At 37.1% G+C, this 19,440-nt stretch overlaps 1 protein-coding gene across 1 annotated transcript in view; it reads left to right on the top strand.

Annotated features, from left to right (window-relative positions):
• Positions 1 to 16,379, top strand: part of LOC124711895 (PHD finger protein 12) — a 69,931-nt gene extending 53,552 nt beyond the window's left edge. The window contains exons 13-15 of the mRNA XM_047242143.1: positions 10,314 to 10,396; positions 11,756 to 11,986; positions 13,415 to 16,379. Of these exons, the coding sequence (XP_047098099.1) occupies positions 10,314 to 10,396; positions 11,756 to 11,986; positions 13,415 to 13,627 (527 nt within the window). The 3' untranslated portion in view covers positions 13,628 to 16,379. The remainder of the gene's footprint in view (positions 1 to 10,313; positions 10,397 to 11,755; positions 11,987 to 13,414) is intronic.
• The last annotated feature ends 3,061 nt before the right edge of the window (positions 16,380 to 19,440 follow it).

Here is a 19,440-nt window from a genome sequence, read left to right as displayed (position 1 = left end):
CAAAGAGTATGAGGCATGCAAATAGAATAGCTAATTCACAGGATAAAATTAAAACCATATGGTCAGTTTTGAAGGAAGTGTCTGGCCAGCAGCACAAGATCGATGATGTAAATAAGTTCGTAGTAAAAATATTTATGCTGCTGATAAGTCAGGTATAAGTACAGTATTTAACAATCATTTTCTGAGCATTGCTGGTGAATTAAATAAAAAGTTTCTACAGGGAATCGTATAACTCTCCTGGAAAATGCCTTTCTGAGATTGATTTCTGAAATACTCCTCTGTGATACTGACAAGGGGGAGATTGAGTCAATAATTAAATTGCTGAGGACTAAGGACTTTCATGGATATGACGCTGCCTAGCAGAATATTAAAGTACTGTGCTGCACATGTTAGCCCTGTACTTAGCCATATTTGTAATTTTTCTTTTAAGAATGGTCAGTTTCCTGAACGATTAAAGTATTCCTTAGTAAAACAGCTTTATAAAAAGGGAGAAAGGGATAATGTAGACAATTACAGACCTATTTCAATGCCATCAGTGTTTGCTAAAGCTATTGAAAAGGCTGTGTATGTGTGAATAATTGATCATTTTATATCACATAATTTGCTAACAAATGTACAGTTCAGCTTTTGAAGTGGTTTAATAACTGGAAATGCTGTAGTCTCTTTTCTCTGTGAGGTTTTGGATGGATTAAATAAAAGGTTTTGAACACTATGTACATTTTTTGATTTTGCTAAGGCGTTTGATTGTGTTGATGACAAAATATTGCTCCAGAAGTTTGTACAATTATGGGACATGGGGAATAGCTCACAATTGGTTCACCTCTTACTTTAAAACAGACAACAAAATGTCATTATTCACAGTGTTGAGAATGGAATGATATGCACTCTAGTATTACAGGTAATTCTATAATAATTCTGTTTGCTGATGACATTAGCTTGACAGTAAAGGATGTTGTATGCAACATTGGCTCTGTTTCAAATAGTGCAGTTCATGATCTCAGTTCATGGCTAGTAGAAAATAAACTAACACTAAATCATAGTAAAACTCAGTTTTTATAGTTTATAACACACAATTCAACAACAGCAAACATTTCAGTTTCACATAATGGGCATATGATTAATGAAACTGAACAATTCAAATTTCTAGGTGTTCAGATAGTAAAATTTCGTGGAGAGCTTGTATTCAGGATCTTGTTCAAAGACTTAATACTGCCATTTTTACTATTTGAATGGTATCTGAAGTAAGTGATCATACGACACAAAAATTAGTCTACTTTGCTTATTTTCATTCACTTATGTCATATTTTATTATATTTTGGGCTAACTCTTCCCATTCTCAAAGTATATTTTTGACTCAGAAACGGGCATTTCGGGACGTAAGTGGTGTAAGTTCGTGAACCTCTTGACGACCCATGTTCACTAGTCTGAGTATTCTGACATTGGCCTCTCAAGATGTATGTATACTTTACTGTCATTTCTTGCTAACAATAACACCGTATTCCCAAGAATTAGCAGCTTTCACTCCGTTAATACTAGGCAGAAATCCAATCTGCATTTGGATCGCACTTCCTTAACTCTGGTGCAGAAATGTGTGCAGTATACTGCTCCATCCATTTTCAATAAGCTACCACAAGAATTCAAAAATCTTAGCAGTAATCCATGTGATTTCAAATCAAAACTGAAGAGGTAGTTTCCTCATGGGTCACTTCTATTCTGTCGAGAAGTTCTTTAAAAAAATAGCTAATTCCTATTTTATGTTGTTGATTGTGTTTACTTAAACTTGTGGCTTGGCATTTTTTGGGTTCATAAACATTTTGTTTTATCTGTTATTACTTTTATGTTGTAATTTCATGTACTGACACTTTCCATGACCTTGGAGTTTTGCTCCTCAGTTTGGCCGTAGTGATCTAGGCATGTGAATAAATAAATATGCTCAATAATGTTCATGTCTGGGGAGTTTGGTGGCCAACAGAAATGTTTAAACTCGGAAGAGTGTTCCTAGAGTAACTCTGTAGCAATTATGGACATGTGGGGTGTCACATTGTCCCGCTGGAATTGCCCACATCTGTCGGAATGCACAATGGACATGATTGGATACAGGTGATCAGATAGGATGTTCATGTGTGTGTCGCCTGTCAGAGTCATATCTAGATGTATCAGGGGTCCCATATCACTCCAGCTGCACACACCCACCACTGTTACAGAGCCTCCACCAACTTGAACAATCCCCTGCTGACAAGCAGGGTCCGTGGATTCATGAGAGTGTCTCCATACCTGTACTCATTCATCTGCTCGATACAATTTGATCAGGACTTGTTCGACCAGACAACATGTTTCCTGTCATCAACACTCCAATGTCGGCATTGGCGGGCCCAAGCGAGGCTTAAACCTTTGTGTCGTGCAGTCGTCAAGGATACACAAGTGTGCCTCCAGCTCCAAAAGCCCCTATCGATGATGTTTCGTTGAATGGTTCGCATGCTGACACTTGTTGATGACACTGAGATCTGCAGCAATTTGCGGAAGGGTTGCACTTCTGTCACGCTGACTGATTCTCTTCAGTCATCATTGGTCCCATTCTTGCAGTATCTTTTTCTGGCTGCAGCTGTGTTGGAGATTAGATGTTTCAACAGATTCCTGATATTAACAGTACACTTGTGAAATAGTCGTATGGGAAAATCCCACTGCATCGCTACTTGGAGATGCGGTATCCTATCGCTTGTGTGGCGACTAGATCACCACGTTCAAACTCACTTAAATCTTGATAACATGCCGTTGTAGCAACAGTAACTAGTCTTCAACATTGTGCCAGACGCTTGTCTTATCAAAATGCCGTCTTCTGCCTGTTAACATATCTCTGTATTTGAATGTGCAGGCCTATACCAGTTTCTTTGGCACTTCAGTTAGAATTTTGTGATCAACACAATTGAAAGATCTGACAAGGTCACAGACTGTATCAGCAGGATAGTTTTTCTATTTTAGCACTCTGGCAGGACTTAATTTTTATAATTATGTATGGCTGTCTCTTTAGAGGCTGTGTAAAAGGAGTTTGTATTGTGTTGTAGGTGACATTCTATAAAATGTTGCCAATTGACGTAAAGAAGTGAACATGATCTGCAGTTGTTTGTGAATTTTTTAATTCAGTTGTATCAATGCTGCTTTTTGAAATCTCTCTCTTATGACATTGGGTGATTACAAAGGTAGTTCAGTGACAGTCCTGTTGTCAGAATTTTTTTAAAAAACTCTTCTAAAAACACTACTGTATAATTACCAAATTTGAGGGACATAATGATTTTTGTTAGCATTGAAGAGGGTATATTGTTGATAGTAAAGTCTGCCTGCAAAGTAAAGAATATCTGCCAAAGTAAATTAAAATACTTCTATAATTGGTTATTTATTATCAGATGCAATGTTTGCAGCCATTGTGAGAAAGTAATCATTATAATTGGCTACCAAATATCTTAATGTGACACCATTCTGCCACATCTAGTATTCATTTCCATTTATCTTGCTGTTTTTCATAATTATCCATATCTTTTATCCCAACTAGCAAAAGTGTTGTCCTTTTTCATAAAGAAATTGCAAGATTTTGCTAATCTGGTGGTAACAGTATTTTATGTCTTCATTGCAACTTGTCCTCTTCATCAGACAGAGCTGTCTTTTTCTGTGACAAGATGAGTTCAACCCAGCAGTTTACGTCCCTTGTCACTCGTCACTCTTTCTGCTTAATGTGACAGCAATGTGTTTAAAGGAAAGTAGGCCACAAAAGTATTGACACAGTACGTTAAAGAAAAAAACTAAACCATTTGTGTTACAAAATAATTGGGAACATTTCAGCTGCAGATTGCTATTTCAGAGAGTTGTTGAGAATGATTCATTTACACATTTCATAGTGTACTATCAGTTGTAAATGACAGAATAAGCCAAAATCGCAATGGTGATGAATAAATAAATGTTTAATAGTCCAAATGGAAAATGTTGTCCTCTCTAAAATGTTGTGATACTGTGGGCACAAATAAACTGAAAATAAACTTTAAATTTTTTTTTCATGAAAAGCTTTGCATACTCACTGTGGCAGGATGACAGCACATTGTTCTCAATATAAATAACAGCAGCCAGCTGGCGTCACATCAAACGAGCTTTCCATGTAGCCAACACAGTGCATTGGCATGCATTTCAGGGATTCCTGTTAATGTCCACCATGACTGTCACTGACCGCACCATGAGGTTGTGTGTTGTCTGCACAGGCCCTTAATCATTAGTTTATAGTCCCAGCGTTCACTTTGATATAGAAAATGCTGATACAGTGTTTCAGCCAACTGATTTACTGGGTTTTGTAGTTGTGTAGAAACTATTCAGACATAGCGTGACATAAGAAATATCATTTATCTTTTGTGTCTGCTTCGGAATTCAGAATTGACCTCCTTTAAAAATGCCAAATTCCTCTTCAGAAGTATGGAATAATTTCATTGACTCTATATCTGCATTTCGTTCTTTATTATGTCACACAGTGTGGCTTATAGATGGATTTGAACTAGATGATATTTGACTATTGAATTCATTTCCCTGTGTCTGCAGATAGTGTAAATGATTTTCAGACTATCCATCCACTGAACCAAGTAAAGACATTGATATAATTTTAAGAATGCCATTCATTTCCTCAGCATTTGGGGAGCAGCTGTTGTATTGCTTACAGCCAAAGCATATGTGAAATCTAGGAAAGGAATGAGAGGATAGAGCATAGTTGTTGCCAATTTCTTCTCCGCAGTCAAGAATTATTCATTTGGTTATCCTTAAGCACACATTTGAACCATTTCCTTGTATTATTACATAAGATGAAACTAACATGTCTTCCATATTTGTATTGCAAAAATTCAGTCACTTCACATAAATATTTAGAAAAGGCATAGTGTATCACTGTCATTTGCACGTCAGTTTCTTTTGGCTATTTTTGTGTTCCATGCACCAGATCTATGATGTCCCACTATAATGTGGAATTTATCACAAATACAAGTATAATAAATACTCTGAATGAAAATATTGCTTCACTGTGCCGCTGTACACAATTAATGCAACACCCAATCGCACCCTACATTTAAATTTAGTTTCCCCTCACTTGCACAGATAAGGTATCTGTTGGAAAATTAATTTATAGAGCAGTAATTGCCAAGCTGAAATGATTTCAATTTTTTTTAAAGCCCCCTCCCCCCTTCATTGTAAGAGTGATGTTTTCAGTAGTGGGAACAATGTTTGACTCAATGCTAAATTGCAAAAATACAGATCCAAATGTCTCCGGTTTGTTCCCCAGATAGTCCAAGCATTTTTATGTGTCAGTTATCACTTATTTCACCTCTGGCAATGATTTGCATATGTGAAAAATTCTGAGTTGCTCCAGGATTCTAAATTGAAAAATCATTCCAGGCATGCACCTTGACGTAACCAAGGTACTTTACTGTAATTTTTAAAGCCTCCGTCCATTGGAAACTGTTGCAACTGACAGTGAAATAATGTGTGCGACTTCAGAAAATGTACTCTTCATAGTTGTTGTTGTTGTTGTTGTGGTCTTCAGTCAAAGAGACTGGTTTGATGCAGCTCTCCATGCTACTCTATCCTGTGCAAGCCTCTTCATCTCCCAGTACCTACTGCAGCCTACATCCTTCTGAATCTGCTTAGTGTCTTCATCTCTTGGTCTCCCTCTATCATGTTTACCCTCCACGCTGCCCTCCAGTACTAAATTGGTGATCCCTTGATGCCTCAGAACATGCCCTACCAATAGATCTGTTCTTCTAGTCAAGTTGTGCCACAAACTCCTCTTCTCCCCAATTATATTCAATACCTCCTCATTAGTTATGTGATCTACCCATCTAATCTTCAGCATTCTTCTGTAGCACCACATTTCAAAAGCTTCTATTCTCTTCTTGTCTAAACTATTTATCGTCCACATTTCACTTCCATACGTGGCTACACTCCATACACATACTTTCAGAAACAATTTCCTGACACTTAAATCAATACTCGATGTTAACAAATTTTTCTTCTTCTAAATGCTTTCCTTGCCATTCCCAGTCTACATTTTATATCCTCTCTACTTCGACCATCATCAGTTATTTTGCTCCCCAAATAGCAAAACCCCTTTACTACTTTAAGTGTCTCATTTCCTAATCTAATTCCCTCAGCATCACCCGACTTAATTCGACTACATTCCATTATCCTCGTTTTGCTTTTGTTGATCTTCATCTTATACCCTCCTTTCAAGACACTGTCCATTCTGTTCAACTGCTCTTCCAAGTGCTTTGCTGTCTCTGACAGAATTACAATGTCATTGGCGAACCTCAAAGTTTTTATTTCTTCTCCATGGATTTTAATACCTACTCCGAACTTTTCTTTTGTTTCCTTTACTGCTTGCTCAATATACAGATTGAATAGCATCGGGGAGAGGCTGCAACCCTGTCTCACTCCCTTCCCAACCACTGCTTCCCTTTCATGTCCCTCGACTCTTATAACTGCCATCTGCTTTCTGTACAAATTGTAAATAGCCTTTCAGTCCCTGTATTTTACCCCTGCCACCTTCAGAATTTGAAATAGAGTATTTCAGTCATTACTGTCAAAAGCTTTCTCTAAGTCTACAAATGCTAGAAAAGTAGGTTTGCCTTCCTTAATCTTTCTTCTAAGATAAGTCATAGGGTCAGTATTGCCTCACGTGTTCCAACTTTTCTACGGAATCCAAACTGATCTTCCCCAAGGTCGGCTTCTACCAGTTTTTCCATTCGTCCGTAAAGAATTCGCGTTAGTATTTTGCAGCTGTGACTTATTAAACTGATAGTTCGGTAATTTTCACATCTGTCAACACCTGCTTTCTTTGGGACTGGAATTATTACATTCTTCTTGAAGTCTGAGGGAATTTCACCTGTCTCATATATCCTACTCACCAGATGGTAGAGTTTTGTCAGGACAGGCTCTCCCAAGGCTGTCAGTAGTTCTAATTGAATGTTGTCTACTCCTGGGGCCTTGGGTCTTTCAGTGCTCTGTCAAACTCTTCACGCAGTATCGTATCTCCCATTTCATCTTCCTCTACCTCCTCTTCCATTTCCATAATATTGTCCCCAAGAACGTCGCCCCTGTATAGACCCTCTATGTACTCCTTCCACCTTTCTGCTTTTCCTTCTTTGCTTAGAACTGGGTTTCCATCTGAGCTCTTGATATTCATACAAATGGTTCTCTTTTCTCCAAAGGTCTCTTTAATTTTCCTGTAGGCAGTATCTATCTTACCCCTCGTGAGATAAGCCTCTACATCCTTACGTTTATCCTCTAGCCATTCCTGCTTAGCCATTTTGCACTTCCTGCCGATCTCATTTTTGAGGCGTTTGTATTCCTTTTTGCCTGCTTCACTTATTGCATTTTTGTGTTTTCTCCTTTCATCAATTAAATTCAGTATCTCTTTTGTTACCCAAGGATTTCTACTAGCCCTCATCTTTTTACCTACTTGATCCTCTGCTGCCTTCACTACTTCATCCCTCAAAGCTACCCATTCTTCCTCTACTGTATTTCTTTCCCCCATTCCTGTCAATTGTTCCCTTATTCTCTCCCTGAAGCTCTGTACAATCTCTGGTTCTTTCAGTTTATCCAGGTCCCATCTCCTTAAATTCCCACCATTTTGCAGTTTCTTCAGTTTTAATCTACAGTTAGTAGCCAATAGATTGTGGTCAGAGTCCACATCTGCCCCTGGAAATGTCTCACAATTTAAAATCTGGTTCCTAAATCTCTGTCTTACCATTATATAATCTATCTGAAACCTTCTAGTATCTCCAGGGTTGTTCCATGTATACAACCTTCTTTCGTGATTCTTGAACCAAGTGTTAGCCGAAGTGTTGGCAGAAGAGCCAACACCGTGTTGCTAGAGGAGTCCGAAATGCACGCTTTTAAGCTCACGCGGATTGGCGTGAGGTCTGGAACAGGACAATGTCTTGAGAATTGCAGATAAAGTACAAAGATCTTGGAATACTTAACTTTAATCCATAATTGGAGAATATCGCTCTTGATGGTACATGTTTTATAATTTCAATATTAACGGGTAATGGCGCCTTGCAAGGTCGTAGCAAATGACGTAGCTGAAGGCTATGCTAACTATCGTCTCGGCAAATGAGAGCATATTGGTCAGTGTAGCTTCGCTAGCAAAGTCGGCTGTACAACTGGGGCGAGTGCCAGGATGTCTCTCTAGACCTGCCGTGTGGTGGCGCTCGGTCTGCAATCACTGACAGTGGCGACACGCGGGTCCGACGTATACTAACGGACCGCGGCCGATTTAAAGGCTACCACCTAGCAAGTGTGGTGTCTGGCGGTGACACCACATTAGCTATGATTAAGTTATGCTCTGTGCAAAATTCTACCAGGCGGCTTCCTCTTTCATTTCCTAGCCCCAATTCATATTCACTTACTATGTTTCCTTCTCTTCCTTTTCCTACTGTCGAATTCCAGTCACCCATGACCATTAAATTTTCGTCTCCCTTCACTACCTGAGTAATTTCTTTTATCTCATCATACATTTCATCAATTTCTTTATCATCTGCAGAGCTAGTTGGCATATAAACTTGTACTACTGTAGTAGTCGTGGCTTTGTGTCTATCTTGGCTCTTCGTATGTTAAGCTATATTTTCCCGTACAACTAACTAGCTAAGTCAGCTCAAAGGTTGAAGAAAGACAGTGGCATACTATCTCCAAATTGGACTGTGCACAGTAAAGCAACATGTGGGTTGGTGGCAGCTTTACTTACTATTTGAAGTTTTATGTTTGTGGGTTCCACCCTTATTTTCAAATTCTGCTTGATTACTAACAGCAATTCATACGAAGGTTAAGATAATGTTATGCTGTTGTTAGTGTGCTTAATTTTTGAACAGTTGCCAATGTTAGGGTTGAGAATATACACCTGATATTATCCTTATAGGAGGTTTCTTTGCCATGCTCCATGCCTGCAAATTTAGCACATAAGACTCCTTGTTGAATACCGTCTGTTGAGTATTGTAATTTTTTTGCTCTTTAATTGTCATCTAATTCTTTAAATTCTTTCTGTGTAGCGCTGTAGTGTCGTTCCAAAGCAAATTTGTGCTATTTGTCGATTATGCAACTGTGTATAGGTACTGAGAATCCATATCCTCCTCGTCTGTCATTCTCATTCATTTTTAACAGCTTGTGATGATAGATCACTAGGCTGCCTCTTTTTAGGCAGACAGACACTAGACCTCTGAACTTCTCTTATACCACAAACAATGCTGACACCACAATTCTACCGAAGTGAAGGAAACTGTGCCAATGGATAAATGCTGCACTGGAGTGCTAAATGAAGTGCTGCACTGCAGTGCTAAATGAAGTGTTGCACTGTACAAAGTACTTCTGAGCCAAGCCTCAGCCCACATGGGGTCCACACCTAGTTTTCGTCTGCAGGGTGGTATGCTGTAGCCGAACCTGCTGCAAACCAATCAGTGTTTTTGGTGAAAATTTAATTTATCATTCAGTCCGTTTGTTGTGGTGCCACTATAGGACTTAATTATGGTGCTTGCATCAACAGTGTACAAAACTATTTCAGCTTTTATCAGTATCAGATGGGAGTTCATTTATCTTCATCATGAACAGTTCAGTCAATGTAGGTAAATATTTAGAGAAAATAAATGTTCTTATAGAACATTAGTAGTTATTTAAACAATGGACCTCTATGTAGGAATATCAACAATATAGAAAAAGACAAGATTACTGCTTACCATAAAGAAGACACATTAAGTTGCAGGCAGGTCTTTTATTTTTTATTTTTCCTTATATTTGTTTTTTCAAACATGCCTTATTTATGATAAGTAGCAGTCTGTCTTCTTCTACATTGTTGATATTAGATGATGATTCATCACAAAGCTGCCTGACTTCTTTAACATGACTACATGTGTTTAAAGAGTTCAATATGAGCTTTCACTATGGTAACTATGGGTACTATGATTCACTGATACGTTTAAAATTGTTACGTGAGAACATTATGTAGTAATTTAGAGTTTTGCAAACTTTTGCAGCCCATTGATGGCATGCCAATGTCATCTGGCAGTTTCTTATTGGTGGTATTTATTTTCTTTCTACATAAATAAAATTTGGGCAGGGAAACTTTAATGTAAATCAGTAGATAAAAGCTACCTTTTTATTTTTGTTAATGTATGTTATTTCAAATTGACAAAATTTATTAATATTTATATTACTGCATGGTATTCTCCACGTAATGCTCATTTACATTATAGAGCTGTGGCTTTAATACTCTAATTTACTAAATGTAATTTTATCCTCAGGTGCAGATATGGATGTCATCTTGGAAAATTATGGCCACTGCAACTTTGTCTCACCAAAACATGCATGCATATTCTTTGATGAGGTATGTCCTTTTTGTCAGAGTAGCTAACTGAAAGTTCAATTGATATTAAATTTAATTCTTTGAATGATGTGCATATAGTGTGATTTAAATTACCTAATTTTTATTCAGTTTTGGTGCAGTTAAGGGGCATGTGCACTGTGAGGATGTAAAAGTTTCGAGGTAAAATGTGTAACCCAATAAAACCAACCCTTAAGAAGATATCTAGACTTACCAAATTGGGAATTAAAAAGAAAATACTCATTTCAACAGAATAAATCTGAGTAGGATGTAGTTGTTGGAGTCACTTGCGAAAAATTTTGGTTTTGGTTGCAGTTGTTGACTGTGTTCGTTTAAGACTGAAGAGAATTAATTTTGTAAGAACAGTGAGCAACGGTACCAAGGATGAGACCTGTCCTTTGAAGCGTCTCAGATGTCAGGAATTGCCTTCTAGAGTCACCCATAGGCTGCAATGAGGAGTAAATATCATTGACTTTACACTTCTGATGTTTGTGTGCTGCATGACAATTCTAGTCCCTATACTACTTGTAACACAGAACATGGAATCTGAGTGTCTTCCACACACATTCTGTGCACCAACCTTGCTCTCGGTGATTTTCACAGCTACTGATTAGTTGGTGGAGTTGCTTCTGCTCAAATTAGATGAGTCACACAGTGTTTGTGTAGTTACAGCCGTAACTAGAAGACTAGATTTATTTGTTTGTGGGTTTGATTGTCATTCAAGCGAACTTAAAATGTCAGTGAATCAGTTATAGAACTTGTGACCTATACATACCCTCTTAAAAGAAAGCACCACAATAAGAAAGTCACCATAAAATTCCAAATGATGATAATAAATGTGCAGCCTGAGAATTTACAAATATTAATCCTGGAAAAGGGGGGTTGTCATACAGTTGCCTGTTAGTAAGAAACATTCTTTCACCTGGGCTGGCTGGATAAGGTAAACATTTCTGTGTTTGTGTACTTTCTGTTAGTTTCAATGTATTATATTGCTACAGTACAATTAACTAGACCTAAGGGACTAAAAAGAATTTGCCAAGAGAAAAGCATTAGACATAGTCTTAACCTGCAATTTGGTACTAAATGTTTTCAACTTTTGTTGAAGTTCCACAACCTCCCCTCTCTCATCCACAAAGTGACTTCCCATAAGTTCAAATTTTTTATTAGTGCAGTATGTTGCTAACACATTTTTGGGATTGTTTGAAGAAGTGATGTGATCATACTCATTTTAAATGTAATAAATATTTTAGAAACATGCAGTTAATGTTTTCATTTGAGCCACACTCATAGGGACAAACAAAAAAACATCTGGCTCATTTTTTCTTTTAGTGAACTAAGATATATTTCTATTTTTAATTTCAGACAACAAAACAGTTCGAGTTACTGAACTACAGCGAACATGGCACAATGGTTGACAATGTGCTGTATTCATGTGACTTTTCGGAGAAGGCTGCGCCTATCGGATCATCAAATACTGTCCATCCACTGGTTCAGAGGATACGAGAAGTAGTCCATAAACGAAGGAAGAGAGACACTCAAGTATGCAGTGATCCAGAATCAGAACCGCAAAAGATGATTGCTGGCTCAGGAAAGGTGAGGAATTTTTGAAGTTGAAGTTGTTTCAGTTTTCAGTCTCTACTTTGCTTGCTGCTCAACATTAACTCCTGAGTTGGCAGAAAGTGAGTGTCTATTGGAAACTGCTAATATTTCCCAAAATATTTGATCTATTTTGTTGAAACCAGATATATTATGATCAGCAGAATGTGTACATTGAGTTCACAATGTATATTCCATATAGGTGCCAATATTTTCCACCAGTGTCTTCAATTGTTTGAGAATATTCTTAACTGACTTCTGCTGGAACTTTTGTGGTTTATTGTTGAGAACATGCAGGATACGAATTTACAAATAACCCAGAGACACATGGTGTGGTCTGATAAACTTTGTCCTTTGCCCATCATCACAAGAAGTAGCCATACAGTGTAAGACAAAGTCTTCATGTTAGCCTCTTGCGAGAACCACAGCAACCCAACCATCATCCCAGAAAATGGTTATCGACCCATTTGTTTACACTGATTGTTTGCAAAATGTGGTGGTGCTCCAACTTGCGTAAAGATGAAGTCTGAGTTCATTGTATTTTGTAGAAGAAACAGACTGATAAGTTGTTTTAATGTTGTACTGCATCACACCATTACATTGAGGTGATTCTGCATTTTCTCTGTGGTCACATGCAGAAAATCTTTTGCGAGTAGTGAGAATTATAGGAATTTACAAATTCTCGCAAGTTAAACACAGCTTCATCTCACTAGATTATGTTTGAAAACAACTGGGGAAAGTCTTTGAGCTAGTCTACCATGATTTCTCCATAATATCTCATGTGATCATCGCAATCTTAACAGGTAGTTCCCAATAGTAATGCAGCTTCCACTAATGAAATTCATACTCATTTTTTTTAAGTATCTTCACATCATGTATTGTGTTAGACCACTGTCATGAGCTGTGTAACAAGTTGATTTTTTGGGGCATGATGTGAACATTTCCACACCAATTGCTGATTTTCCTCTGACATGGATGTCTTGGGTTGACTGTCTGTTACAGTGTCCATAACGAATCCACATAAACAGTTGTTTTGTGTGACAATCGTAATTGTGCTTGGATGCAAAGTAACATGTGGCCCATGCACAGTCCACCACAATCTCAGCACCAGCCACAACAGAATGCCACAGCACTGACAGGTTTATATCCGTGAAAGTCAACCTACTTCTGCAGAGAAACCAACACAATTGTTTTTATACAAATATATTATTATTATTATTATTATTATTATTATTATTATTATTATTACACATTTCAAGTAGACACTTGCTTTCTGCCCATTGTAGTTGGTAGATATTGAATACCGGTTTACATTGTTAACTTATTATTCAAAAATTTAGTCACAGCTCTGTAATTAAAATTAATTTTTTATCAGTGTTTGAGGAGAAATTAGAAAAAGTTATTTCTTTGGTGTTATTTCTATAGGTAGAGATACAGTGCAGTTGTCGAGGAAGCAGCTCTGATGTAATTGGAGATGCTGGAGCTGGTTGGGAAGGGACAGCATTGATAAACCACGGCTCTTTCATAAAGTTTGGCTGTCTAAATTTTGTGTTCAGCATCACTGCAGCTGCTGCACTGACAAAGGATACAGATCAGCAGTCTGTCAAACAGGAACAAATTTCAGGAATGGAGGCCTGATCTGAATGGAATTTTCTAAAAATGGACATAACAGTATTGTCAGCAGAGTCATCTTGTTTGATATATTGGCTTGTTGTTAAAATGAAGGATCAACCTATTGTTACAGAGTGTAGATATGTTTTCAGTACTTGAAGGGATTCTGTGGACTTTATAACTCTCTGAAACAGGAGAACTATATGAGTAGCTGTTTTCAGCATTAGGGCATAGGGCAATGTGGATTGTACAACTGTGATAGCAACTTTGACTTTCTTATGAAACAGCAACCAGAATTTCAGTAGTTATATTTATATAATTATAAATATAGAAATAATGTTCACTCAAAAGAAAAGTTCTTCATCAGGCGCAGTGGAAATTAAAATAAAGTTTTTATGTGCAATGACGCTGTAGTTTTAAGATTTATAAGTATTGTTTAATGGACAGTTCATAGTTTAGAAATCCAGGAACTGCCAGATAAGTAGAACTGAAGTTTTAAACAAAAATTACAACTTTTTGCAATATCTTTAGAAGTTATATGTAAGAGTGCTGAGAAACAGATGTATGTAATTATTTTTAATCAGGAAGAATTAAGATGGCTTTCCTATACTAGATTGTAATTCTGACAGTTGATATTGTAAAATGACTACTGTTGTAGAATTTGTTTGTTTTACATTTCATACTCAGAAATACATACAGCAGTTTTTTCTGGAGTTATAGTGCGCAAAAACTAGTATTTCAGAATTTTGTGCTTATACGCCTGTGATCCTATGATTTGAAAATGTCATGTACGAGATTCTTGTAAGATAATTCAGTCAGCTGTCATAATTGGAACCTAGACAGTCATTCCATGTTGAACAGTGATATGTTAGTGTAGTGTAATGGAAGTGTGCACTTTTTTTTCCTTCAAGATTCTGATAAATGGTAGATGGATTTAATAGCTGAGAAAGATCATGGAAAGAAGACAAATATTAATAGGAGAGGAAGCCATTTTCCTGTTGAAACGGTGAAATAGAATTAGTCACTACATGATTGTTTTATGTGAAACTAGCACTTATTTTCACTGGAAAGAAAGTATGACAAGTCTTTAAATGTCCATATTTTTAGTGTCAGTCACAGTGCATTAATTTTGGAAATTACTGAGGAAAAACTTGGAGGAGGGAGGTGAAGGAGACAGTCCTTTTAGTGTTAATTTGTGGTCTCTATCCTGAATTAATACAATTTTGTTCTGAAAAACATGTGAAATAATGTTCATTTAAAATTCTAGTGCAAAGTGGAGAGTAATAACTAATCTTCTTCATTCATATTAAAAATTTGGCTGTTCTTTTATTTGTATGTCTGAAAATAAGATTCCATTGTGCCATTAGTTTTTTATTTGTCTTTAAAAAAGCAAGTATAATAAAATTATAATATTTTTGTGTTTATCTATACCTCATCCCCATTTGCACGAAGAAAATACCTTAACATGTTTGTAATTATGGCAAAACTAAAGCATTTTTCTCACAAGTAGAAACCTATTCATAAGTCCCTAGGGCTACGAGAACTGAAGATCAGTTTATGAGAGAGAGCCACAGTAAACAGGCTGGTGAGGATACTCTAAAGAAACAAGAATTTGCACAATTTTAGAACAAATGTGATATTTAATGATAACTGTTAGGGAATTGACTATGTTTCTTCCTTTGTCCTGATCAAAGTTAAACTGCACATAGAAAAATCAGAATTACATATCATGGGTTTTCTTATTTTTATATTTGTTTATTGCTGTAAGTGTATCTTAGACATATCCTTCATTTTGAAGCATAACATTTCCCGTTCGTCATTGGCCTTTTATCCCTTCTATAACTCAATCCCTTTGTTTCAATCATGCCGAGAATATACTTACATAGTACTTCATATCCTCGTCAGTTTTATCATGAATTATGTGCCATTGCACTCTTAAACTGAATTGTACTGGTCATGGAAAGAATTAAAATAGTGACTGATTTTCAATGAGTCGTCATATTTTGATGTAGATGTTTATTTATAAAAACTCTTTATATTTATTTACTTTTCTCTGGTGGAAGGGCAAAACTATGGAAGGGCAAAACTATGCTAAAAAAATTGGATGCTAATTGTAACTTATGATACAGTCCATCAGTAACAGTGATGGAGAAGTAATACACCTCTGAGAGGTTTTCTTTACTCTACTTAATAGAGACAGTGTAGATATGTATATTTTGCCAGAGACAAAATCTCTAATTAATGTTGCATTGTGTCTAATTGTAAAATATTTGTCTATGTAGTGGGTTGTCATTGGAAAATGGACTCTCACATATATTTTGTATTGTATTATGAATTATTATCTTTTTAAAGCATTGAACCTATGGGAAGAGAAATGGTCTGCTACTATTACAATATGTTGGAATGATTGGTGCTGTTATGAAATGCTTGTGCAGCTATATCTTATGTAGACCTAGTCAGTTGTCAGTGATATTATTCAAATCACATTTAATGGATTGCAGTATTACTGTTTATTTGTTATATTACACAAAAGACAGCGACAGTAATGCAAAAGAATGAATATGTTTGTGTGTAATTTTTTTCCCTTGTTGATGGCTGCTGTCATGACATTGTATGTGTAGAGAGACTGTGTGTGGTTTCTTGCAGTGGAGCCATAATGGTCACATTTGTTTTACTGATAGTGATTTGTGACTTTATGCATCAGTATATATTTAAGGCTTCCAGAAGTAATGTATTTTTATTTTTATATTTAATAACAAAATATAATTTTTATATGATATATGGATCTTTATTTTTAATATCAGTACTGTGATTTTTAACATCCTGAGTCACTGTTGTTTATATTTGTCTCACTGTGTTTGAATCCATTATTACAAAGGTGAATGAAGATTTCATGCACGTCTGATTTGCTTATACTTCCTCAGTATGGTTGCTGGAGGTCAGTAAAAGTAATGCCCCCCCCCCCCCCCCTGTCTCTCTCTCTCTCTCTCTCTCTCTCTCTCTCTCTCTCTCTCTCTCTCTCTCTCTCTCTAGATATGACACTGTCCCTAAGATACATCATTGAACAGATATGATTCAGGAAACTGCTTTTTCCCATAGCTGCAGTTAAATACCTTTATTTGATCATTTACTTTCTAATTATGAACTGTACACACAATTTGTCTGTTAGAATTAACCAGTCTTACTCATTATAACTATAATGCCATGTTTTCTATGTTCAGTCAGTATGTGTAGTATAGAAATAATTTACTTTTTAGTAGTTAACCATGCAGTAAACTTTGCAAAGGCTGTTACCTAGTAACAAATTTGGTAATGATTGGCTATGCCAAAAAGGACTGGTGCAAATAATTGAAGAGTTGTAATCTTGGATAAGGTAAATTTCACTAATTGAATGTTATAAAGATCAAGCACTGAGAGGACATGAGGTAGATTTAAAATTTGACTCTTCATACAGGTCCAGATATACAACTGTGTCTTTAAAAATGCAAATTAGAAATGGAAGATAGTAGCTGAGCTTACAGACTTATACTCTTTCTTCAGAGCATAGACACAAGCACAACTGCTATCCCCAGCATTGTAGCATATCTGAGTTGATAGTTATGTTGGGTGGAACCAGTGGCGGATACAGAAAAACCTCATGGAGGGGGCCCATAAAGATATCTTGAGCTACCTTTACTTTTACCATAATAAAAATGAATCAAGTCACATGCAAAGTTTAAGAAAGTTTTATTGAAGACAATGCCATCTTATGATATAAAAAACTTACAATTGTGGTTCTCTTCCTTAAATGATGAATTCTATGTGCCTATTCTTTCTGGCAAATTGGTTAATCACATCATCAATAGGACAATCAATGTCAGGCTGAGTGTTCAACCAAGATAAGCCATTAAGTTAAACCTCCTTCATTGCTGACCTCAGCCATATCTTTGTACGCCGCAATGGTGAAAAACTTCTTTCTACTGTAGCAATAGATGCAGGTAGACAAGCAAATATTTTGTGTAGTATGTGCCAAGTAGGATAGTCAGATCTAGGACAAACAGACAACACTTGAATCATAACAGAATCAAGATAATTAAGGGTGTTTATACTCGTTTGCTTGTATTGAAGAATCTATCCCATGAGTCTCTTTTTAATCACAAGGAGAGATTCTTCTTCAAAGAATGAATGGCAGTGCGGGTGGCTCTGCAGGGGGGAGGGGGGAGATGTACACCCCCCCCCCCCCCCCCCATATGTATCTCCCACTGGATGGAACAACTGTGGTCAAAAAGAAAGGTGAAAGGAGATGTCACACATCCCTGCCTTGCAAACACTTGTTCATCGTCATAATTTTCATCTCTTTGAATTTAATTTACTGCCAGTTCCCTTTTAAATGTTTACAGCCACACACCCCAAAAGTTTTATTTCCAGATCTCATTTATATTCTCTTTCTCATCCTATAACTACATCTCATGTGTAATAGCTTCTTGTCGAATATAGCTAAGTCAGCTCTGGAAAATGTCCTTATCTGTAGCAAACACTCAGTCCCATATCCTGTTTCTGAAATGCTGCCTAATCTGTTGACTTCATAACACCCCCCTCCCCCCCCCCCACTCCCTTCCTTAAATGCTGTGACTAAAAATACCCAACTCAGGAAGTCACACTTACTTTCACAAGGACCTCTGCAAGTCTTAAAATTCCTGCAGTCCCTAGCCTTCAAAAGTCCAGTAGTTATATGGCACTGGCATCCCTGAATTACTGCAGCATCTTTGGAGAGTTATTTCTGTCTTACGCACCTAGTTTCATGCACTCGTTCCTCTTCACCAACTGGAGCTAGATTGCAAAAACAGTAAGAAAAACATTTCCAATCTATTGTAAAAATCCATTTATGCTGGACTAATTAGAGGTATAATCTTCTTCACTCATTATCTCCAATGGAAGTACTTCTCTGCCCCAACTTTCCTGACCAAAACCAACTTGGGGAACCTATCTTACCTTGCATCTGCTACTTTATACTTCAGTAGAACAGTGATCTTCTCCCAGCACCACAGATCATCCCTTCGTTGATTTCCAGGAAATCCTTACCTCCAACCTTGGCTTGTCTTTACCCCTTGGCTTGTCTTTCCTCAAACATCGTGATGGGAGAAAGAGCAGCCATTTGTCTTTAAAAGGCCTTATGTGTTCATCCTAACTAAAATGTCATATTCCAGAAGTTCAGAATAGCCTCTGATCCCTAACCCTCTCCCAAATCAGTCTCATTCATGCTGTCTCCACACTCCCACCTTCTAAAATCCACAAATCTAAACACTCCTGAAACGTTTGAATGTAGGTGGTTATTGTGGCTCCGCAGAAAGGCTCCCTGTCCAAGACGACCAATACATTTAACTCATTTGCTGCAGTGTATATTCCTTCATAAAGTACACCAAACACTTAACACAACACAGAGAGGCAGTGGTTTACCAACAGATTTTTTTTTGTTTTTGGGACACACACACACACACACACACACACACACACACACACACACACAATGAAGAACCAAAGAAACTGGTACACTTGCCTAATATTGTGTAGGACCCCCGTGTGCACACAACATGGCATGGACTCTACTAAATGTCTGAAGTAGTGCTGTAGGGAATTGACATTATGAATCTTGCAGGGCTGTCCATAAATCCGTAAGAGTATGAGGGGGTGGAGATCTCTTCTGAACACCACATTTCAAGGCATCCCAGATATGCTCAATAATGTTCATGTCTGAGGAGTTTAGTGGCCATTGGAAGTGTTAAAACTCAGAAGTGTGTTCCTGGAGCCACTCAGTAGGAATTATGGACATGTGGGTTGTCACATTGTCCTGCTGGAATTGC

The sequence above is a fragment of the Schistocerca piceifrons genome, chromosome 8, assembly GCF_021461385.2.
Source record: "Schistocerca piceifrons isolate TAMUIC-IGC-003096 chromosome 8, iqSchPice1.1, whole genome shotgun sequence".
In the NCBI taxonomy this organism is placed as follows: domain Eukaryota; kingdom Metazoa; phylum Arthropoda; class Insecta; order Orthoptera; family Acrididae; genus Schistocerca; species Schistocerca piceifrons.
Note: the sequence above shows the minus strand (reverse complement) of the source record. Positions and strands in the feature narration are given on the sequence as shown.